Source organism: Callorhinchus milii, unplaced genomic scaffold (genome assembly GCF_018977255.1).
Source record: "Callorhinchus milii isolate IMCB2004 unplaced genomic scaffold, IMCB_Cmil_1.0 Scaffold1, whole genome shotgun sequence".
In the NCBI taxonomy this organism is placed as follows: domain Eukaryota; kingdom Metazoa; phylum Chordata; class Chondrichthyes; order Chimaeriformes; family Callorhinchidae; genus Callorhinchus; species Callorhinchus milii.
Window position 1 is genome coordinate 69,411,524 of NW_024704742.1, and position 24,821 is coordinate 69,436,344.

The 24,821-nt window shown below is 46.7% G+C and overlaps 1 protein-coding gene across 2 annotated transcripts; it reads right to left on the reverse strand.

Moving 5' to 3' along the window:
• LOC103181513 (histone-lysine N-methyltransferase Smyd1) lies at positions 1 to 23,602 on the reverse strand. Of its 2 annotated transcripts, XM_007898043.2 has the most exons (10): positions 23,407 to 23,602; positions 10,544 to 10,720; positions 10,185 to 10,398; positions 9,452 to 9,582; positions 7,021 to 7,059; positions 3,651 to 3,846; positions 2,674 to 2,766; positions 1,610 to 1,773; positions 882 to 1,050; positions 1 to 383 (listed from the first exon to the last, which is right to left on the reverse strand). In XM_007898043.2, the coding sequence occupies exons 1-10, from the start codon at positions 23,541 to 23,543 to the stop codon at positions 222 to 224; spliced, it is 1,482 nt and encodes a 493-aa protein (XP_007896234.2). In that variant the 5' UTR covers positions 23,544 to 23,602; the 3' UTR covers positions 1 to 221. The 2 variants fall into 2 exon arrangements, with proteins under 2 accessions (XP_007896234.2, XP_007896235.2); XM_007898044.2 differs by lacking the exon at positions 7,021 to 7,059.
• Between the last annotated feature and the right edge of the window lie 1,219 nt (positions 23,603 to 24,821).

Sequence of the window (24,821 nt, forward strand, 5' to 3'; positions counted from 1 at the left end):
GACAGCTCAACTATTTGTATTAAGAAATGTATTAAGCAAAAGCGCAAACTGGGTGCCAGATGCCTCTTTTAAAGAGTGTCCGGCTGTGATAGAATGTGTGTTTCCCTCTATTCCCCTTCCATCTTCAATAACTAAAATAGCACCAATAACATTCAAATTTCCTGTTTCAAAACCAGGCATTAGTAGTAGTCGGGGTGGGAGTGGGAGCGATATTTCTGGGCTTATTTTCTCCGGCGGAAGAGCTGTTTGACGTACTCGCCCGCTGCTGGCTCTGCCATCATCTGCATGTTCTTGTTCTTCAGTGCTGCATCTCTCATCTGGTAATAGAGAAACTCGTTCTGCTGGAACATGCGCAGCTCCATCTCAGTCTGACCCCGCATGGTCTGCAGGAGTAGGGGGAAAAAGGCCAGGCCACTCGGGTCAATGTTGTGAGATTTCTTAAAGGGGATTTCTTAATTAAGGAATTACTTAATTTGTTGAGTCCTGTAGCATTGTGGCCTTGCAAGAGAAGGTCTTGTCATGTTATTGATGCATCTCAAAGCGCATCACAGAATATACTGCAAACTGAATTAACTGTATATTTTACAGTCAATTACGCACAGCAGTGTCCCACAAACAGTCTTGGATTGACAAAATTTATTTTTGGAGGGATTATTACCCCTGGAAAGCGTTCTACCAATCAACTAGCAACCTACTTGCTGCTGGTGAACAGAGGGATATGGGATAAGAAACTTGCCTAAGATTTCGTCCTGCCTGGGAATCAAACCCGGGTCCTTTCGTTTGCAAGGCGAACGTGCTAACTACTACACTACGGGAGTCATGTAAGCGAGACCATAACGCACATGAAGTATTTGCACTTACACAGGCGGTGACGGGCTTACCTCAAGATCCTTCGTGATGGCATGAGTGGGTCCGTGGGTTACGAGCAGGATGCCGTATGCTTGGCAGATCATGGCGTGACCTGTTTCGATGATGCCAGCGTGCCAGTGGGTCACCCCTGCTCTCATCATGGCCATGCCTAGCTGGGCGTTGTTCGGGTGGTACAGTTTCCTATTTGAAAGGAAAATGTATCCTTAAAATTCTCACCGGAGTGGCTCAAACCCACCTCCCACCCCGAGATGAGAAATTCCACCCAGAATTCCACCTCGCCTGTGGCACCATTTTTGCCATTAAATTGTTGGATTCATGGCAAGTTTTTCAGTTCAGGCTTCATAGCAATAACCCTTTCATGTCAGGAGGACATCTTCACAGAACGTTTAACGTCCACCTGAACAGGCAGACATCTCATCTGAAGGACGGCACACCCCTCCCCTCTCTCTCCCTCCCCTCTTTCCCTCTCCTTTCCTCTCTTTCCCTCCCACTCCTCTCTCTCTCTCGTTCCCTCCCAAGCCCCCCTTTCTCTCTCTCTCTTCCCCACTCCAAGAGTTTAATGTATCACCCAAAGGACGGCGCCTCTGACAATGCAACACCCCCATCGCTGCACTGGAATGTCAACTTCAAAATGTTTTGTACCCACAGCCTTGTGCCTCAGAGGTGAGAATGCTAGCACTGAGCCAGGCTGACACAGCGTTTCCGGGGTATCTGTCTCTCTGCAGGTTGAGGCACCTACTTGTAACCCTCCACCATCCTCTCAGCATGCATCGCCGCCTCCTCAAAGTGCTGCAGATACGATAGTACCTCTGACAGGAGGCTTAGCACCCGCAGCACATTCAGATGTGTGTCAGCCAGCACCCCCTCCTCCTTCTTCAAACACTCCCGACACAGCTTCACTACCTGAGAGAGGGGGAGGGAGAACAGCGAGGAGGGAGAACAGAGGGATGGCGGGGGGGTGGGGGGGCAGAGAGAGAGAGTAGGGGGGGAGAGAGAGAAAAAGAGTGTGAGAGGGGGAGGAGGGGACAGTGAGAGTGTGAGGGAAAGTTGGAGAGGGAGGAGGTGAGGGGAGAGAGTGGTAAAGAGAGAGATAGAGGGGGAAAGAGAGTGAAAAGGGGTTGAGACAGAAAGAAACGGAGAGAAACCGGGATACAGAGGGAGTGAAAGAAAGAGGAAGAGAGCAAGAAAAATATACAGAGAGGGAGAAAGAGAGGAAGAGAGTGAGAGAGAGAAGGAAGGAGAAAGCACAAGAAATACAGAAAGGGAGAAGAAAGAGAAAAAAGGGGGAGAAACAGAATGTGAGAGAGAATAAAGGAGAAAAATCTGTTATGCACTTGAGAAAGATGGAGTGGGAGACAGCACAGTTACAGATGGGGAAGGGGACACCAAGAATCGATCATTGATTGTGGGGAGGAGGCGGATTTCCATAGTAACTGACAGTCTGACTCCCCCACAATGTAAAGTGAATTGACTATATTTTGTGGGTGAAACGCGGCAGCCAATTGCGCACAGCAGTGTCCCACAAACGTCGTCGATTGAGTGACAATTTTTTTTGGGGTGGAGGGATTATTACACCCCAGAAAGCGATCCGCCAATCGACTAATAACTGGGTTCCTACTTCTTATTCTACTTCTTACTAGGTAAACAGAAGGGTGTGGAGTAAGGAAACTTGCCTAAGGTTTCACCCGGCCCAGGAATCGAACCCGGGTCTTCTTGCGAGGCGAGTACTATTCTACGGGACTTCATATCCTGAGAGTGACAATAAACAGATCAGCCGAAGCATTGAGACAGACAGCCCCTTACCTCAGCCCACAACCCCTCTAATCGATGCTGGTCAACCTTCTCCAGGGCTGCCTTCGAAAATTCAGTGACCTCCTTCACTGTTTCTTCAGATAGCTGCAATTTTACAAGAACATCATTGTTAATAATAATTAATCCTTGCATTTGGTAGAGTGCCTTTCACCTCGGCAGGACACCCCACAGGGCCTCACTGAATATGCTTAAAGTTCAGTGACTGTGTGTTTTGTGGGTGTACGTGGCAGCTAATTTTTGCAGAGCAATGTCCCACAAATAATCATGAAGTGAATGACCAATTTATTTTATTCGGGGTATTGTTGGCCAAGACACCAGGAGAAACTCCCTTCTCTTTTCAAATAGTTTCATAGGATCTTTAACATCCACCTGAACAAGCAGGTGGGACCTGCTAGGTCAAAGGTCGGGACATTGACTCAAAATCCAGAAGGTTGTGCTGACAGAATAATTATTAATGCACTTCTTCCTGTCTCCACTAGCTGGTGCTGGCGTTACAGCTATTTGGGATTCACACAACCTACCTGGACTTGGTACCTGATTTGCTTTCCCCATCTCACCCTGATCTACAAAGTCTTTAGTCCCCTACCCACATTGTTTCACTTCTGATGTCTTATTTGTGTGTTCCTCTCCTGCCTCCTTCAAGGCACGTCTCAAGACCCTCCTCCTCAACTATGTACCAGGGGTAATAATAATAATCCTTGAATTTGATATAGTACTTTTCACGTCTTCTAGACATCCCAAAGCGCTTCAGAGAATATGAGGGTAGGCGGTCACCCTTCTACGCCTACCCACTCTGCCCTCCACCTCTCCAGATCCCATCTCAGGCCCACATCCTTGACTGTCCAGTGCCTTGGGACATCCTCCCGATGTGAAAAAGCGCTATACAACTGTAATTTGTTGTTGCTGTTGTTGTGTCAGCCTGGCTCAGTTGCTAGCGCTCTCGTCTCACGGCCTGAGGAATCTTTTACCTTTTTGCCTTCCTGCTCCACCACGGCCATCATCAAATCATCTTTGATGCCCTTGGCACAGTGCTCGCAGTTACAGTCAAAGTAATACTGGAGTTTGAGTATCTTCTGCCGATCGGCGCTGAGGTTCAGGAAGTCCACATAGGAGACAGTCAGCTCCTGCCCGGCTCGGACTTTATCTATCGCCCGGAGCTCAATCCTGTCCCAACACAGAGCGAAAATCATCATCAACGTCAACACAACTGCTACCAAACAGCAACGGAAACGGGGGAAGGAAATGGTGGAAAACAAACATGCTGGATCGGATACTAATGCGCTGTTAAAAAATTTGAACCCACAACCTTCTGACTCGGAAGTGAAAGTGCTACCTCTGAGCCATGCTGACACACTTACTGTGGCTGGTAGATCGAGAGGGAGAGAAAGAGAGAGTTACGTGTGCATTACACTGTACACTGGTGGGCATTTGCCAGACCTGATGCAAAGCGAGATGCTGGCGCCTCATTGCCAGTTCGTATGCAGTGACCTCATGCTCAACTGCACTGGGTCAGCGAACCACAAAATTCTGCCCAGTCTCAGTCCGTAAGACAACAACAACACAATTATATTTATAGAGTGCCTTTCACATCGGGAGGACGTCCCAAAGCACTGAACAGTCAGGTGTCGGGGCCCGAGCATGGGGGAGGGGTGGTGTAGGGATGAGGGAAGGCAGAGAGGTGGGAGGGAGACGAAAGGCACGATCGAAGAGAAGGGTCTAGAGACCCGCCTTGAAGGAGGCAAGGGAGGAAGCGAGGCGAAGGGACCATGGGATGGAGTTCCAGAGTGTGAGAGCAGAGAGGCTGAAAGCCTGGCCACCGATGGTAGGGCGGGTCGGGCGGGAGACATGGAGCAGACCAGAGCCCGCTGGACGCAAGGAGTGGGCAGGTTGGTCGGGAGTCAGCAGGTCAGAGAGGTAGGAGGGGGCAAGGCCATGGATGACTTTGAAAGTGAGGACAAGGATCTTGAATTCGATCCTCTGGGGATGGAGAGCCAGTGGAGTCGGGCGAGGGTGGGAGTGATGGGGTCACGGAGCCTGGTGCGTGAGAGTACATGAGCTGCAGAGGTTTGGATGATCTGCAGCTTGTGAAGGGAAGAGTTGGGAAGGCCGATGAGGAGGGAGTTTCCATAATCGAGCCTTGATGTGAGGAATGTGTGGGTGAAGGTTTCGGCAGCCTGAGGGGTGAGGCGGTGGCAGAGTCTGCCAATATTGCGGAGGTGGTGGTAGGCAGTGCCGATCATGGCGCGGATGTGGGGGAGAAAGGACAGTTCAGGGTCAATCAGGATACCCAGGTTGCTGACTGGCTTAGTGAGGTTGAATGTGCAGCCGTGGAGGCTGATGCTGCCACGCCTGAGGTGTGGAGGCACTGGCGCGAGCCAATCAGGAGGGCCTCAGTCTTGCTGACGTTGAGTTGGAGAAAGTTGGCCCTCGTCCAGGATTTGATGTCGGACAGGCAGTCGGTCAGGATGCCAGTAATCCTGTTCGCTCCCTCCGCTCAGCGGGCTCCAGCCTGCTTCACATTCCCCGCCTTGCTCGCCCCACCATTGCCTGGCGGGCCTTCCACCACTCTGCCCCCACCCTCTGGAACTCCATCCCGCAGTCCCTCCGCCTCACCCCCTCCCTTGTGACCTTCAAGACCCATCTCATGACTGGCTTAGTAGTCCTGGAGTTCAGGGTGGAGGCAGAGAGGTAGAGTTGGGTGTCATCCGCATACATGTTGTAATTTACCCCATGTCTGCGGATGACATCACCAAGGGGGAGCATGTAGAGGATGAAGAGGAGGAGACCGAGGACAGAGCCCTGAGGAACACCGCACGAGACGGTGCGGGGGCTGGAGGAGAAGTCATTTGCTGCGATGAAGTGGAGGCTGTGTGAAAGGTAGGACCTGAACCAGTCAAAGACAGAACCTTGAAGGTTGAGGTGGGAGGAGAGGCGGTGGAGGAGGATTGAGTGGTCCATGATGTGAAAGGTAGTGGAGAGGTCAAGAAGGATGAGGAGGCAGAGGGAGCCCTGGTCACACATGGTCAGGATGTCGTTTGTGACCTTGACCAGAGCAGTTTCCGTGCTGTGGGCAGCACTGAAACCCGATTGGAGGGGTTCATAGAGAGAGTGAGAGGAGAAGAAAAAGTGAAGCTGGGAGGCAACAGCTCTATCAAGGACCTTGGATAGTAAAGGGAGGTTGGAGATGGGCCGGTAGCTGGATAGCTGTGATGGGTCAAGGGAAGATTTCTTCAAGGTGGGGGTGATAGTGGCTGTTTTGAGGGGGGAAGAAACAGTGCCAGAAGACAGGTAGAGGTTGATAATGTCGGCAAACAGTGGGGCCAGGAGGTGGAGCTGGGATTTAAGGAGAGGGGTGGGGATGGGATCCAGGGAACAGGTGGTGGGCTTCATGGAGGCTCAAGATCTGTCTCGAGATCTAAGGTGGCACAGAATTGCGGAAATGTTTTAGGATTCGATTCATTCATTCAGAGGCTGTTTATTCTCTTATTATTAATTAATAATAACAACTTTCCTTGCATTTGGTAAAGCACATTACACGTCAGGAGAACATCTCAAAGCGCTTCATAGGGTATACTACGCAAAGCGTGAAATTAGAATTTTTTTCTGATTCCCCCTTGGATCTCGCTGCCTCGCGTGGAGTTCTGTAGTCTAGTGGTTAGAGCACTCGCCTCACAAGCAAGAGAACCTAGATTCGATTCCCGGGCAGGGCGAAACATTAGGCAAGTTTTCTTACTCCACACACCTCTGTTTACCTAGCAGTAAATTGGAACATGGTCATTAGTCAATTGATGGATCACTTTTCCACGTGTAATAATCCCTTCAAAAAAAAATGATAACTTGGTCATTGAATCCACGACTGTTTGTGGGGCACTGCTGTGTGCAATTGGCTGCCGCGTTTTGCCCACAAAATATACAGTCAATTCACTTTACATTATATTATGTGAAGCGCTTTGAGACATCTTGAAGCCGTGACAAGGCACTATGTCAAATGCAAGGATTATTATTATTGTTATTCGGTTAGTGAGTGAAGGCAATCATGATCAGTAATGATAGGTGAATGGTCAGAGGTGAATCTCTGTGGCAGGGATACAACAATCAACTGTTTGGCACCTTAAGTGGCTGAAACAATAATTAATAAATAATAAAATAATTTGTGCTTCAAAATGAATCGTTGCATCCCTCACAGAAAAAGACTACGCTGAGTTAATTTCAGACTGGGAAGAGTTGGATCGGAGAGAGAGGAAGGGGGAGGAGAGAAGGGGAAGAAGGAAGGCCGAGGGTGGCAAGGGTAGGGGAGAGTGAAGGAAAATTTGAATTACAGACAACCACATGACCCACCTCATCTGAGTGTGAAACATTGATTTTACTGCGTCATGACTGAAAGACAAAATAAAAAGTCCGTGTTGCACAACGTAAAGAAAAAACACCAAAAAGTCATGGACCAGTTCAACACAAAATGCCAAATAGTAATAATAATCCTTGCATTTGATATAGCGCTTTATCACGTGATAGAGACGTCTCAAAGCGCTTCACAGGATTTTACTGTAAAGTGTAGAGAGACTGTATTTTATACATGAATGCGACAGCCAATTTTGCACACAGCAATGTCCTGCAATCAATCATGAAGTGAGTGACTAAATTTTTATCTGGGGGATCATCAGCAAGGACACAAGGAGAAAGAAACTCCCTTCTCTTTTCGAATAGTGCTGCAGGATCTTTAACGTCCACCTATTATATGAGTTGTTGCCTATTTAAGAAATATTTAATATGTAATAGAAAGTGAGAAATTCAATTCACAACCTGTGCTGAATGTGCTGACTTCCCCCAGTTGACCCTTCTTATCCCAGTGGGGAGGAGGGGGAGAGACTAATGGTGAAACCATCTGAGATTAGTAATCTCACCATGATCATATGAACCTGCGACCTTTCATTCAGTGTGGGTGGGTTACTTTGGTCACTAAGCTCTGTAAGCCTCCATCCTTACCCGGCTTCACTGGCTCCCCATCTCCCAGAGGTTCGAGTTCAGGATTCTTGTCCTCACCTTGAAAGCTCTCCACTGTCTTGCTCCTCCTTACCCCTGCGACCTTCTAAAACTTCACTAACCTAACCTTCCGCTCTGCAGGCACTAGCCTGCTCCACATCCCCAGCCCTGCCTGCTTCACTATCAGCGGACGGGCCTTCAGCCTTTAATCCAGCCCGGAATCCCTCAAAGCACTTCATAGGATATAATGCAAATTGTGTATCTTGAAGGTGAAACGTGGCAGCCAATTTAACACGACTGGAAAGAGTTCTGTATGTCCACGCACCTACGAATGGTAATTTCTCATTCATCTGGAATGGGGTGCGCAATCTCTCTCCACCTCTCCCCCACATCCCCTCCCCAGAGGGTCACACCCTGCTCACCTAACCCCCGGGAATTATTAGGCTCAGGCTGGCAAGAGTGTGTGTTGTAGGATAACTCCTGGAGTTTAACCAGCTAAAACCTGGGTTGCCCTTGAATTGCTGGAATGCTGGTGACTTTCACCACTCACTGTGTCTTCAGGAGAAGCTCAATCAGTATATTTTATTTGTGGTTTACATTTAAACATGCAGAAAAGAGACAAGCAGGGTATGCGATAGGGGCAGCGAGAGAGCGCATTCGATTCCAGACACACAGAGATTTCCAGATTTCCACAAGTAGACAGAGGGAGGTGTGATTGACTTTCTGCTGTAAATTAATTAATTCCCTATAGACTCCAGACGTGTCATCCCAAGAGCTGACCTAAGCGACTTCCATCCTTCTCGCAGGTTAGTTTCTCAGAGCGCTGCACAGTGGATTGGGTTAACAAGAGATGAATGGGAAGAATCTCTACCCAACAGACTTAAACAAAGCCCAGAGATAAGCACACAATACTGATACTGAACCAGAGGTTAACATAGTTGAGCACATGTTTACACTTCTGATTGATGAGCCAGATCATCTGCTCAACTATCACTGTTGCTTTGCCAAGCATTTGGGAAGACTCCTACAGTCCCCACAGCTTACAGTCCCCAGTAGTCACTGGCTCCCCATCCCCAGAGGGTAGAGTTCAAGATCTTTGTTTCTTCTACACACTATAAATGTAAGTTGTCTCTCAGAGCATTCAATGTTTTAGAACATGATAATTAACATTTCCTATTAAAAAACCTGTTAAGAAATGTCACAAATTAGAATACATGGTCCTTATTTTATTAACCCACCAGAGAATTAAAATAACAAGGGGACATAAATATACGATACCTAGTAGCAGATCTAAAAGCAAATTAATGAGTAGTTTCTTTAAACAGAGGGCGATGAGAATGCTGGAGGCTGTGTATTTAAGGGGAAGTGTATTTAACAGGAAATTCAAAGTGTATAAGAGGGTGGAGGGAATAGAAGGGTCCAGAAGAGGGGGAATGAAGGGGTTGTGTGGGGTATAAACAATGGCACAGAGTATTTGGACCAAATGGCCTGTTTTGGCGATGTGGAATTTATGTAATTCTACTTAAATCCCAAATCATCTGGTCACTTCAACCAACTGAGTTACGCAATATGTATCCAATGCACCTGAAGATTGGTTTACAAGACAGAGTCTCTCTGGCTTGCTCCCTCTATCCCCTTTTCAAGGCAAAATTTATTTGACTGTATTTTTGGTCATCTCGATGACCACCTGCAACTGAGATGCCCTTCCAGCATTGTTAAGCATGTGCTCCCGACATGAAAGACGCTGTACACTACAAGTGTAAGTTGTGTTGTGTTGCATTGCACTTACTTGCCGTTGTTCAGTATGACAGTGCAGTTTGGCCAGCAGTCATGGTTTACAAGGCAGAGGTTTGGGAAGATTCCAACTCCCACTGCCTGCAGCCCCCGCTGGTCACTGATCGTGAAACCATTGCAGTTGATCTGGAAAATGATAATAATAATAATAATCACAATGATCCTTGTATTTGGTATAGTGACAGTTTCCCATCGAAGAGATCAGTTTTAAGCTTGGTTTAAAGACAGATAATAACAATATAATAATAATCCTTACATTTGATATAGTTCCATTCCACGTTGTTGAGTCTCTCAAAGCGCTTCACAGATTATAAGTGAATTGATTGTATAAGTTGTGGGTGAAACCAGCAGCCAATTGCTCACAACAGTGTCCCACAAATAGTTGTGGATTGAATGACCCAATTATTTATTTATTGATTGATTGATTTTGAAGGGATTATTACCCCCAGAAAGCAATCCTCCAATCGACTAACCACTGGGTTCCTACTTACTGCTAGGCAAACAGGCGAGTGGAGTAATAAAACTTGCCTAAGGTATCACTCTGCCCGGGAATCAAATCTGGGTCTTCTCACTTGCGAGGCGAGTGCTCTAATCAATAGGTTACAGGACTCCCAGATAGAGAGGCACTATTGCAAACGTAAAGGTAATTATTCTTGTTGTTAAAAGCTTTCCTACAAGACCCCTCCCTCTCATTCCCAGACTGAGGCCATTGCTAGTGTGGATCTTACCACTCCGAATATGTGGGATATGGACTCATGCCCAATCTGCTGACCGCAAGGCTGCCAGTAATTCAGGAAGGCATTGACGTCAGCGGTCAGCTGCTTCTTCTCCTCTTCGTCAAGATCTTCCACATGGTCCTGGAGGTCCTCAAGAGATGTTAAACGGTCCTCCGAGACAATGCCACCCTCCCTTTCCACCTGCCACAAGATCCGGGAGGCCAACCTGGAGAACGTTAGGATAACAACAACAACAATTTGCATTTATATAGCGTCCTTCACCCAGGGTAGTTTCGGGGCGCAGTGGCTGAAAGCCTGAGACACAAGGGGACGTGCTGAGCGCTATCCCCCACCCCCACTTCGGGACTCACCTGATGTTCTCGTTTGGGGCCTTGCCGGCCTTCTTCACAGCAGCACATTCGTTCTTGTGCTCCGTCCATGCCTGCCTCTGGCAGGTGCGGTCGCAGTAGTGGGCGAACTTGCAGTGGCCACAGCGGTGCAGCTTGGCTTGCTTCTTGAAGCAGCTGTGACACACTTGCTGTGTGAGGCTGGAGAAAGGAAGCAACAAACCCAACATCAGCGAACCCAACACACCCCAAACCTGGCTCAGGAACCGGACTATCAAGACCACCCCAGAGGGCTGGCTCGATTCCAACATTCCATTGCCAAGCACATCACCTTGGAGGCAGTTCAGCTCCAAGGAAACCCCACTTACCTCCTCCCAAGGAGAATGGTCACGCGTTGGTCTTTCAACATCCAACAAGCATGGGTTTGAGGCCTCACTAGATGGATGCTAGGAACAAGCAACTCACTGCGAGTTTCCCGGTGGGCAACACAGCTCAGCAAGAAATACATTGCCACCATCTGCCTGTCCGCAGCTCAGGCCCACATCCCTTCCCATTGAGCGATGGTTCCACCAATTGGAGATGCGGAGTTTAAGCAGCAGCTGCTTACCTCTCTGCAATCAAGATGGATTCCAGGCACTAAATGTACGAATGTGTGTTCACAGACTCGGACTCCAAGCCTCAGAGTTTCCTCATCAGCTATCTGGTGGGCATCTGCCTTTTGTATAGTGGGAGGACCTTTACAGGACAACTTGTGACGCGCCAGCCACCTTCATGTTCTTGAGGTCCAAGTCCAATACAGCGTACCAGGCTTACTCAGCACCAGCTTCTTAATCCAGGTCCTCATGTGAGGGTCCTTGGTAAATAGACGTGCCCGCTGTGAAGCTGACTCCAGCTTAGTGGCAAATCAGTGTAGGCTGGAGCCCTCCATTCCTGTAGCCCCTTCCCGTGTTTCCAACAAATTCACCTCACTGCTTGATCCTGGACTGTGCAGATGGGTCAGAGGAAGCTTCTCAGTTTTATCCTCAGGAGCTCAGATGCCATTCTTTTCAGTAATGGTGCAGCAATTTGAGACTTTGAGGGTTACAGGAGGTGTGTCACATGTGAAAGATTTTTATTGTTACTAATCCGTAGCACTGTTGATAGTCAATCAATCTGTTCGGCTCATCAGTGAGACTCACGACAGACAGACTTGTTCTCAGTCCCTGTGACCTCTCCCCTCTCCCTGGGATAGGGGGCGGTGGCCTGAGCTGAACCATATGGCACTGTTACTAAAATAAAGTTTGATATTAGCCTTCCCACAGTGACAACAATAAGAGTCTTCAGAGCATTTGAGGCTTTTGGGAAATTTAGGGACAGCTGTTCGTCTGTTATCTCTCTGTGTGTTTTCAATCACTTTGAACTTTTCTGTTGATTTCAAAAATCAGACTGCATTTGTAATAATGCATTTATAGTGCTTCATCTCATGAGAAGGACTTCTCAATGCAATAACTTTGTACTGTAGACAAACACGGCATCCAATTTGCGCAAGGCAAAGTCCCCACACACAACAACGTAAAGGGGAATATAATGATTTTGATGGTCAGCCAGGTGACTGACACACGTGGAAGCCTATCACTATGATTAAGAATCTCCAAACCAGACTGACAGTTCCACAAGTGTCTACCACCCACGCATGGAAAGTTCCCTGTCTATGGAATGCAATGCGCACTATACCCTCAGAGGGTTGCATCCTGCTTACCTAATTCCCAAAAGTACTTGGAACATATTGGCGAGAGCTGAGGGTTGAGGACCCAAGAGTGTGCAACAACAACAACAAAATTACATTTAGTGCATCAGGGTAAATGCTGGAGTCTCATCAGCTAAGCAGGCTTTCCTGCTGTTTTTTCAGATAGGATTATCCTACCCTTTACGCCCCACCAAGCCGCCAAGAAGCCACCCACCACCACCAGTACCCACCACAAACATGTGCACGAGGCTAGGTAAATTTGTATTCAATCGGTAGTGTGTTTCCTGATTTTTCTTCATTGAATATTTCTTGATTTATGGCGTAAATGAAGAAATATTCAATCAAAAACATTTTATTGACAGATCAAAAAGGTTGATCAAAAGCTAGAGCTGGTTTAGGGCTTGACTTTGGAAACTCCTTTCCAGCTGCCAATTCCTGGCTGTGTAAAGAAATGAAATAGAGGGAAAGAAATGCCATGCTTGAAAGCCTGGAATATGGACAGAATGCCGATAATCCAGAGGCGCTCATCAGGATTTTCAGATGAAAGAAAGAAATGCAGAGAGATTGGAAGCCCTATTGGGTTTCATAGGACAAAGTGGTACTGAAATAGCTTCAGTTTAAGTCAAAATGAATGTGCCTTACTCCACAATTAGCGACACTTGAAAGAGCCAGAAAACAACAACAGTAACTTGCATTTATAACTTGCACCCTTCACAATGGATAATATCTCCGAGTGCTGCAGAGTGCGTACACAGTATTATCGTTCCAAGACAAGTGTTAAGATCTCTGAGACAATAATCCGTGTGAAGGATTCTATATAAATGCAAAAGCACTGCATTGGATTGTTGGCCTAGACTGTGATTCCAAGTCACGATGTGGGGTTTAAATCTACAACCTTCTGACTCAGAGGCGAGAGCACTACCACTAAGCCAGGCTGACACCTCACACCCTTTCCGGATCACTGCAAAAGCATTCCCGGGGGTGTGGCTACTCGAGAGTCCTATACTGAAAGTCGAATCCTCCACTTTCCTTCTCCTTATTCAGTGACAAATTAAGCCCAGACCTTTTCTCTCAGCCAGTCACTACCTATGTCATGGCCACTTCCTGGACAGATTCTGAGATCCTTTCACTCCCAGTGACATTGCCGCTGGAGTCAGCCTGGCTCAGGAATGGCCCTGGCTTAGTCAAATCCTTTACTGGAAAATGTAGTGACTATTTATTTTGTATTTCAACAAAGCAGGCAGTCAATTTGAGCAGAGCAAAGTCCCGTTAACTAGCCACAAATCGTTTAAAGTGTCTGAGTGACGTGATTGGGTATGTCTTGGGTTGCCAATGAATTAATGAACCGGAAAAGGTTTTCAAGTTCTTCTAAAAAAACATACACCAATCTATACACAGATGCACCGTCACTACACTTGACTGGAAACCAGCCATCTGAGACACTGCCCCGCATAAAGGGCACTACACAACAACAACAAAATTCCATTTGTATAGCGCGTTTCAGGTCATGAGGACGTCGCAAGTCGTTGGACAGAGAGTTACGGAGCTGAGCTGGGGCTCGGGGTGGGGGAGTGTGGAGGGCGGGGGGTAATTAGGGAGGTTGAAAGTACAGTGAAAGAGGAGGTCTTGAGATGGGTCTTGAAGGTGACAAGGGAGGGGGTGAGGCGGAGGGACTGCGGGATGGAGTTCCAGAGGGTGGGGGCAGAGTGGTCGAAGGCCCACCAGGCAATGGTGGGGCGAGCGAGACGGGGAACGTGAAGCAGGCTGGAGCCTGCTGAGCGGAGGGAGCGAACAGGACTACTGGCGTCCTGACCGACTGCCTGTCCGACATCAAATCCTGGACGAGGGCCAACTTTCTCCAACTCAACGTCAGCAAGACCGAGGCCCTCCTGATTGGCTCGCGCCAGTGCCTCCACACCTCAGGCGTGGCAGCATCAGCCTCCGCGGCTGCACACTCAACCTCACTAAGCCAGTCAGCAACCTGGGTATCCTGTTTGACCCTGAACTGTCCTTTCTCCCCCACATCCGCGCCATGATCGGCACTGCCTACCACCACCTCCGCAATATTGGCAGACTCCGCCACGGCCTTACCCCTCAGGCTGCCGAAACCTTCACCCACACATTCGTCACATCAAGACTTGATTATGGGAACTCCCTCCTCATCGGCCTTCCCAACTCTTCCCTTCACAAGCTGCAGATCATCTGCAGCTCGTGTACTCTCACGCACCAGGCTCCATGACCCCATCACTCCCACCCTCGCCCGACTCCACCGGCTCCCCATCCCCCAGAGGATCAAGATCAAAATCCTCATCCTCACCTTGAAGGCCATCCATGGCCTTGCCCCCTCCTACCTCTCTGAGTTGCTGACTCCCTACCAATCTGCCCACTCCCTCCGTTCATCGGGCTCCGGTCTGCTCCATGTCTCCCACCCGACCCGCCCTACTCTCGGTGGCCGGGCTTTCAGTCTCTCTGCCCCCATACTCTGGAACTCCATCCCACGGTCCCTTTGCCTCACTTCCTCCCTTGGCTCCTTCAAGGCCGGTCTCAAGATCCTTCTCTTTGATCGTGCCTTTGGTCTCCCTCCCACCTCTCTGCCTTCCTTCACCTCTACATCACCCTCCCCCATGCTTGGACCCCGACACCTGACTGTTCAGCGCTTTGGGACATCCTCCCAACTTGAAAGGCGCTCTATAAATATAATTTTGTTGTTGTAGGGGGTTAGGAGGTTGCAGAGATAGGGGGGAGCAAGACCGTGGAGGGCTTTGAAGGTGAGGACCAGCATCTTAAACTCTATCCTCTGTGTGATGGGAAGCCAGTGGAGTCGGGCAAGGATGGAGCCTCGTACGGGAGAGGACACGAGCTGGAGCGTTCTGGATGATCTGCAGCCTATGGAGGGAGGAGTTGGGGAGGCCGACAAGCAGTGAATTTGCATAGTCAAGCCTCAATGTAATGAAAGCGTGTGTGAGGGTTTTGGTGGCCTGCGGTGTGCGACAGTGGTGGAACCGGGTGACATTGCGGAGGTGGGGAAGGCAGAGCGGGTCATGGCATGGGGTAGAAAGGATAGTTGAAATGTTGTTATTGAAAGTGCACTGCGAAAGTGCACCCGTGTAATTCAGGCTGGAGCAAATAGAAGAGAAACGTGCAACAGAATCAAAAAGCTGATAGTAACAATACTTGTATTTGATACAGCTTTGTATTATATTGTCAAGATCTCAAAGCGCTTTACTGTGATTTGTATCTTGTGGGCAGATACAGCAGCCCGTATGCGCCCAGCAATATCCCACTTGGTGGCACTTTGTAATAATAATAATCCTTGAATTTGATATAGTACCTTATCACGTCTTTGAGACGTCTCAAAGCACCACACAGAATATACTGTAAAATATATAAAGTAAAGACTGTGTATTTTGTTGGCGAAACGCAGCAGCCATATGCACACAGCAGTGTCCCACAAACAGTCGTGGATTGAGTGACCAATTGTTATTTTTTTAAGGAATTATTCAAGAGGAGCCAATTCCAAAGTTACCCACCTCTCCCCTCCCCCCCACGTCCCCCCCCATTTTCATCCATTGTCAGCATTGCCTCGACTGCCTATGGCAATGTGTTAAATGCCGAGTGACTAGGGTGAAGTGAGCTCGGTTAAATCACATTGAGACAAACCAGCAGCCTCAATAACCTGTGGATGGCCTCCACAACCTACTTCATTTTATCAACTTATTTTTCTTAGGAGATAATACAGTGGAAGCTGCTTGAGCCGGACACACCATTTTGTCCAGCTTAAGAGGTGTCCAAGGTAACCAAAGTTCCCTCCCTCACCTCTACCCTCCCAGCAGAGTGGCCATGGCTCCTCCTCCCCTCCCACTTTGAGACATTTTGACATAACAGGCTCCTTCAAGTCCCACCTCAAAACCCTATCATCTTCCCCACTGACCCTAGCTCGGGTCTGAAATGCTGTACACTATTCCAGCGCTTTGGGACGTCCTCCCGACATGAAAGGCGCTATACATATGTAATCTTGTTGTTGTTGTATCAAATGCAAGGATTACCATTATTGTTAGATCCTGTCTCTTGCAATTGGTGCGGTGCCAGTAACATCAAAGTGTCTTGAAGATTGCTGTGCACAAATTGGCTGCCGCAGTGTCTGACCACCAATACAGAGACTGTCACTGTGCTTTGACTAGCGTACATTATAGGGTTAAAAATAATAGTGTGGCCTGCTCTCCAGAAATAGAGACCAAGACAGCTTGGTCATTTGTGGAGAGTTACTTTCAGGTGAATGATTAGCAATGAACAGCTCGGTGCATTGAACATGGTGAGTGTCACTCTCATCTACAAATTCAGTCACTACACTCGTATATCTGCTGCATTTAATATAGCTATATATATATATAATAATAATCCTTGCATTTGATATAGCACTTTTCACGTCAGGAGGACGTCCCAAAGCGCTTCGCAGAACACACTGTAAAGTGAATTGACTGTATATGTGTGGGCGAATGCGGCAGCCAATTGCGCACAGCAATGTCCCACAAACAGTCGTAGATTGAAAATGACCAATTTATTATTGTTTTTGGTTTTGGAGGGATTATTATTAGGCTCTGTGTGGAGTAAGGAAACTTGCCCAAGGTTTCGCCCTCTGCCTGGAATTGAACTCCGGTCTCTCACTTGCAAAGCGAGTGCTCTAACCACTGAGCTACAGGACTCCACAATATGGAGTCTGACTGAATACTCCACTGACTTACTCCACACGCCTAATAATAATCCCTCCAAAAAAACAAAACAATAATAAATTGGTCATTTTCAATCCATGACTGTTTGTGGGACATTGCTGTGCGCAATTGGCTGCCGCGTTCGCCCACAAATATACAGTCAATTCACTTTACAGTGTGTTCTGTGAAGCGCTTTGGGACGTCCTCCCGACGTGAAAAGCGCTATATCAAATGCAAGGATTATTATTATTATTATATTATTATAATATGTTATATTGCCATCTGAGCCTTGAATCACTACACCCCACTCCTCTGGAACTCTCTTCTAAAACTTATTATTAACAAAAATTATTAGAAATTAATTTTAAATATATTATTAAATTACAAATTATTAGTCAATTTACTTTGCCTCTCTCCCTACCTCCAAAAACTCTTCTGAAAAAGTTTCTTCAACCTTGCCTCCGACCTCCTCTGAATTTCCCTCCCACTTCCCCACTCGCTGTGCATCACTCCAGCTGTCAAGCTCCTTGAGACATTTGTTCACATGATGAGCAATGTGACCGTAATGGGACTATAGAAATTTATAACAAGAAGGAAACCTTTTTGGCCCATTGCACTTGTGACAGTTCTCTCGGAAGGAGCTCGCAGAGGTCAACCTTACGATTTCTCTGGGGACAGCCGGTTGCCTGACACATACCCAAAGCATTGCCATGTTTAGGAGTATCTAAACCAGACAGAGTTCCACAATTTCCCTGTTTGTGAAAAGGAATGCGCACTCTCTCATCCCCTGAATAGACCCTGCTCACCTAATGCCACAGGTAATCTTGCAGGTTGGCAAGAACCAAGGTTTAGGGCACCCAGGAATGTGTGTTTGTTTAACTACTGGACTTTAACTAACTGAAACCACATAGCTTATCAGTAAAAACACTATCTGTCAAGCTTCCTGCTGCTTGTCTAGCTAAGACCACCCTATCTGAAAGTGCTTTGGCTTGCAGGGATAACATAATCAAGGGTATGAAGAATCCATGTCCCCAGTGACTGTTCTGCCCCTCCATGTCCTGCCGACAAGCCAGACTGCCTGGTCTGTCATCGGCAATGCCCTGCAGTCGCTCATAAGGTCATCCTTCTTCCAAGTGGCACCTGTCACTACTTACAGAGAAACCCATTCAGAGACGTCAACCCTCAACTAACATATTTATCCGTCTATAACAGCCATAGCTCTTTAGAAGTCAAATCCTTGACTGATGAAGACATGTGCCCAAACCTGTACATTTACATTTGTGCTTGCTGTGTGGGCAGCCAGTTACACACAGCAGTGTCCCACAAAAAGCAATGAAGTGAGTTTGGGGGATTGTTGGCCAGTACTCCAAGAGAGAGAAACTCCCTTCCCTTTTCGAATACAGTAGTGCCATGGGATCTTTAACATCTACCTGAACAGAACACTTAATCCCCACCTCAGGAGCATCCAGCCTCAGCTTTGCTGGACTACATCATGTTTCTTTCTGACAATAGACAAAGGAAGACACTGCCACAAGTGTTAGTTGTCAGCCTGGCTCAGTTGGTAGCACTCTCTCCTCTGAGGCCAAAGATTGTGGATTCAAACTTCACGTTCGGAATTTGAACTCAAATTCTAGGCTGACAATCTAATATAGCGCTCGGGGAAGCACTGCGATGGTGGAGGTGAGGCGTTAAACCAAGATCCCGTCCCCATGGCAACAATTCGAAAAAAGAAGGGAGTTTCGCCAACAATTGTCCCCCCCAAAAACATTGGTCACTCACTTCATGACTGTTCAAGGGAATTGCTGTGCGAAAATTAGCTGTTGCATTCACCTAGACCCAGTCACTGCACTTCACATCAAAATCCCACCAATGACATGATAACGTGCATTACAATAATAATAATCCTTGCATTTGATATAGCTCTTGGGTTCTTACTTACTGTTAAGTAAACAGTGCTGCATTGGAGTGTCAGCTTAGCCTGAGGTTAGTAAACCCAGTTGACCTTTATGTTTGGCCATTAACCAAAATAACACTGTTCATCTGTCCCTGCTCAGCTCAGAAAAAAGTTCACAAATTCCACTGTGTAACATTACTCTTCACTACTCACAGCATATGTTACACAAATTTGGTGTATGTTGCACACATATTCATATAAGACCTATGTGCAAACATTCCTCCTTTATGGATCTGGTGTCCTGGGGATGCAGCGGACAGGTTTCCTCTAATCCATTTGCAGTCCCGGATCAAGCAGTGAGCTGGATTTGTGGCTGCAGGGAAGGAGGATTTTTGGCCTACACTGACCTGTCACTGAACACTCTGGAGATGGATTTGGCTTCACAGACCCTCAAATGAGGACCTGAATTAAGTAGCTGGTGCTGAGTAAGGCACTGGCAAAGAGGAAGGTCTTGAGATGGGCCTTGAAGGAGGCAAGAGAGGTGAAGAGGACTGTAGAATGGAATTCCAAAGAGTAGACTGAAGGCCCGACTGTCGATGGTGGGGCAGGCAGGGCGGGGGACATGGAGCAGGTACTGTACTACAATGCAGATCCTGTGACACTATTTGAAAAGAGAAGAAAGTTTCTCATGATGAGTTACATTCAGTTGTGGTGACTGCTGTTTCTTAGCCAAAGGCATCACACTGATCAGCACCAGTGATGTCCCACAGACAACATTGCGATGAATGACCTTTGGAGAATTTTGATGGAGGAGGGGAGAGGGGAATTGGCCAGGACACCAGGAGAATTCCCTGCCCTAAATAGTATATAAATAGTGCAGAGGGATCTTTAACATCACCAGAGCAGAGCTTTTTGAATAGTGCAATAACATCCACCTGAATAGGCAGTCAGGAGCTCGGTTTAATATCTCATTCAAAGATCGCACCTCCGACAATACAACGCACCTTCTCCTTCCCCTTTCCCTCACCTAATCCCTTCACCCCCCCTCCCCCAACCACCACCACCGTAGTCTGTAGTGCACATCCCATGACCTATTCAAAGAGAGATGTAGATTCCTCTCCCGATGTCCTTACCAACATTTCCACCAGATGAAATGTGGGTAATTGACAGTTTGGTTCAGTTGGTAGCACTCTCATCTGTGAATCAGAAGGTCATGAGTTCAAGCCCCATGGAGGGACCTTGTCTAGGTTGACACTCCAGTGCAGTGCTGGGATTAGGGGTACCTTGAGCTGTGCAACAGGGAGAATTTAGCAAGCACTGAGTGATGGGTGATCGGATGAGTTGCAGCTTGTGGATGGTAGAGCCAGGGAGACCAGCAAGGAAAATATTGGTGAAGTCTAAGCACAATGTGATGAAGGTGTGAACGAGCATTTTAGCAGCATTGGGTAAGGGCCAGGACAGAGGCGGGCAATGTGATGGAGGTTAAAGGTGAGGGACCAGATGTGAAGAAGAATGAAAAACACTCCAGTGGTGCTCTGAGGTGTCAGTCTAGACTAGGAACTCAGGTACTAATGTGGAGCTTGAACTATGAGTGCTAAGCCAAGATTGCACACAGTATAGGAGATATAGAGATTAACTCCACATTGTACCACTGTTAAACCAGCTAACTCAGGGCAGTGACTTAATCCAAGAAACTCTAGTTTCTAACTCCCTCTACATCACCTCCTCCCCCACCGCCCACCCTTCAAGCCCTTTCTTTTCAACCATGTCTTTTGGTCACTTTTCTTCCCCTCCTTCCTCGACTCCTTCCACCCCCAGCTCGGTCTCCCAAGTGGTACTATGAAGCACTTTGAGACATCCTCCTGACTTGAAAGGCACTGCATAGATATAAATTATTGTTGTGGAACGTAAACAATCTTTTTTTTTGTGTGAGCTGGGTGTCTGACAACGCAAGGAAACCCATCACTGATGGTGGAGCGGAGGGGTGAGGGACAAGCAGGAGGCCAGAGACAGCTAAGCGGAGAGTAAGCGGGTCAGAAAGATAGGGAGGTGCCAGCACGTGAAGAGATTTGTAGCTGAGCGTGAGGATATTGAAGTCGATACTCCCTATCACAAAATGTGACATGAAGCAGGCAGGGCAAAGGGACTGGGTGGAGAAGTAGGACCAAGAGAAGTAATGGCAATAAGAGATGGGGCAAGAGCATGGTGATACTCAAAGATGTCCAATTTATGGCTCAATCTGCATTACCATTGAGAAGGGTGTTAGGTGAATTCGCTCCAGCACACCAGGGCACCAATCGATGTGTTAAATGTAACAAGGTGACTGAATTGAGCAGTATGTGTGAATTAGTACATAGTTGTTAACTAACACATCACCATATCGCAAAATTGACTCCAGACACGGGCCAGTGAACTAGACGTAAAATTTTCCAAAATGTAACGAATAAAAAAAGGTTTTCGAAAAAATTAAAGATTGAGTCTACATTTACACATCTGGATTGCCAAGGCTCATTGACAAGCCGATCAATATCAACAATGCTTTTGATTGAATGCGAACCAGCCACTACCAGAAAGACTCCAGCAATAATACCTTGCATTTGTGTCGCTCTTTCACTCACCTTTCAACCCCTTCAAAAAAGATACTTTTTAAAACAAAAACAAATTGTATTTATACAATGCCCTTCACATAAGGTGGCAAATCAGAATGTATCACAATAATGGAATTGGACCCTGAGCAAGGGAGAGGGGAAGGTCACCATAAGTTCAGTCAAAGAGGTTTTGTTTAGGCAGGATTTAAAGACAGAGAGGGGCAAGTCAGGTAGAGGTAATAATAATAATCCTTGCATTTGATATAGCACCCATCACGTTGATGAGACGTCCGGAAGCTCTTCACAGAGTATATTGTAAAGTGGATTGTCTGAATTGTGTGGGTGAAATGCGGTGGCAAATTGCACACAGCAGTATCCCAAAAACAGTCCTAGATTGAGTGACCAAATTGTTTTGGGGGGGTTTGGAGATATTATTACCCCCAGAAAGTGATCCGCCAATTGACTAACAACTGTTCCTACTTAGTGCTGGGTAAACAGAGGCATGTGGAGTAAGGAAACTTGCCTAAGGTTTTGCTCCACCCAGGAATGGAATCTGGGTCCTCTTGCTTGCGAGGTGAGTGCACTAACCACTACACTACAAGGACTCCTTGGGTGGAGAATTCCACAGGTTAGGGGCATATTAGCAAAAGGCTCGGCCACCGATGGTAATGCAGATTGAGCTACAACATCCACAATAACAAAAGCAGCAACCTCATGTTAGCATCATTTAACCCCATTAAGCAAATGGCTGATTGGACTCAATGATATTCAAACTGAGAAACTCTGGCCCCAAGTCCAGTGCACCACCAGCTGATGATAAAATTTCTGTGTATTATCATCTTCATTCAACTCATACAATGAATGTGATATCCACTTGCACTTAGCCATAAGAGCACAAAACCAAGTCTTAATGTCTCAAAAGGTTATGCAGAATTGTTTTGGCAAACCCTTAAATTCAGTCTTCATTTGGAAGTTGTCAGTTTATAAGAACTGTGAGAAAAACAAAGGCATCCAAATTAATTAAACAAACAAATTTAAGAATATTACACAATTTCGATAACTTCAGGTCTCAGCTGAATCAGCAGTTGTTCTTGTCTCTTGAGTCAGAAGATTGTGGGTTTAAGCCCCACATCGAGACTTTAATTTATATACTCTAGGCTGACATTATATACTTTAATTTATATACTCTAGGCTGAGCAGAGGATTCCACCATCGGCGGCTGTGCCTTCAGCCACTACACCCCAAAACTTTGGAGCTCCCTCCCTCGACCCCTTCACGCCCCTCCTTCCCCATCTTCAGGTCGCACCTGAAGACCTTCCTTTTCGACCACTCCTACCGTCACCTTCCCCCTTCCCCTGGCTTGGCCTTGGGCTCTACTATTGTTAAGCGCTCTGAGATGCCGCCCGGCGTGGATGGTGCTATATAAGTGCAAGTTGTTGTTGCTGAGGTATTATTCTTTGGATGAGATGCTAAACCGAGTTAAGGATACCGTGGTGCTATTCGATAAAGAGAGGAGAGTTTCTCCCTGTGTCCTGGCTGACAACTCCACAGATAAAAGTAATCATTCACTTCATGGCTGTTTGTGGAACATGGCTGCACACAAAATTGGCTTCCGCATTCACCAACAAAATATGCAATGACTACACTTCACATTAAAATCCTATAAGCGCTTTGAGACATCCTCCCAACGTGAAAGGTGCCAGGGTGAAACCTTAGGCAAGTTTCCTTACTCCACACGCCTCTGTTTACCTAGCAGTAAGTATGAATCCGGTTGTTAGTCGATTAGTGGATCACTTTCCAGCAATATCCCTTCAAAAAATTTTTTTTAAATAATAATAATTTGGTCACTCAATCCAGTGTCCAACTTCACAGTAAAATCCTTTAAGTGTTTTGAGACGTCCTGCCGACGTGAAAGGTGCCATGCCAAATACAAGAATTATTATTAGTAATGGAGCAGAGAGCAGACTCACTTATCAAATACCACAGCAGCGTATGACGGTTCAGCAAAGATCACATCCCCAATGTACAGGTCTTTTGTCGCCTTGAGTGCTCTTCCCTTGCCTTCAGCATTGAAGACTTCTACTTTCTCCATGCTGCCGCCAGTCATTGAGGGAACAGTTGAGAGCACAGCCACCGATGCTATGACCTTGGGGGAACTAATCTCTGTTTGTGCCATCAGTTATCTTGGCACTTTGGGATGCCTGAAAACCAACTCTATATATGGTCTGCCTCATCCAGACTCCTCCACATTAAAAGGGGGGTGGGGAACAGAAGAACGACACATCTGGCATCGACAATTGAATGCTAAGAATCTTATTTCACTGAAAATCGATAAGAAAATTCATGGCTAAATCTATTTCAATGTAAAATGGCAACTCAACGCTTTCTCTTTCCCTTTTGCAGTATTCTCCACTTTTGCTTCCTCCCCTTTAGGAAAGTGGACCAGCTCCACTGTGTATATTTTTGGACACCAGTTGCCCTGGTCTGTCAAAGCAAAACAGTTGGACAGCGGCACCCAACCTGCCCATGGACTGATTGGCTGGATTGTTAGACATTTACCACACAATGTAAGAGTGACTGATAAGCACTGATACGGTGATAAAATTGGCTTGATTCTGTCATGCCAATGCCACACACGTCACCTTGTAGCCATCTCTGTCCCAACGAGACCCCCACTTTGACGCAGTTCTTAAAAGAAACTTCCAGGAGAATCGGCTACAAAATTAGAAATTAAATCTTTAATATTTCAAAAAAATCATTTTATTTATTACATTGGGAAAACTTTACTTGTTGCACACGTTTGAAGCTTAACAATGGAAGACCTTTCCATCAGGGGATATATGGAACTTCAATTGTTAGCACCTATAATGCTACAGCAATAGAGTCTATTTAATCCCAGATGGAATTTCTCCCAAGTTTCCTTACTCCACACACCTTTGTTTACCTAGCAATAAATAAGAACCCAGTTGTTAGTTGATTGGCGGATTACTTTTCTTGGGGTAATAATCCCTTCAAAAATAATAATGAAAAATAATAATTTGGTCACTCAATCCACCACTGTTTGTGGGACATTGTTATGCGCAATTGCCTGCTGCGTTTCACACACAAAATATACAGTCAATTTACTTTATATTCTGAGAAGTGCTATGTAAAGAGCAAGGATTACTATTATTATTACAAACTCCAATTTATCCAAAACTCTGCCACCCACATCCTCACACACCGAATCACCCAAGTGTTCGCCAGGCTCCACTGGCTCTCTGCAGATAAAAGTCCATGTCCTCACCTATCAATCCCTTCATGGTTTAGGGTCTTTGTAAAGCATTCCAAGACATTATCTGATTTGAAAAATGCTTTGGTGTTGTGGTTATACAATATTCTCATT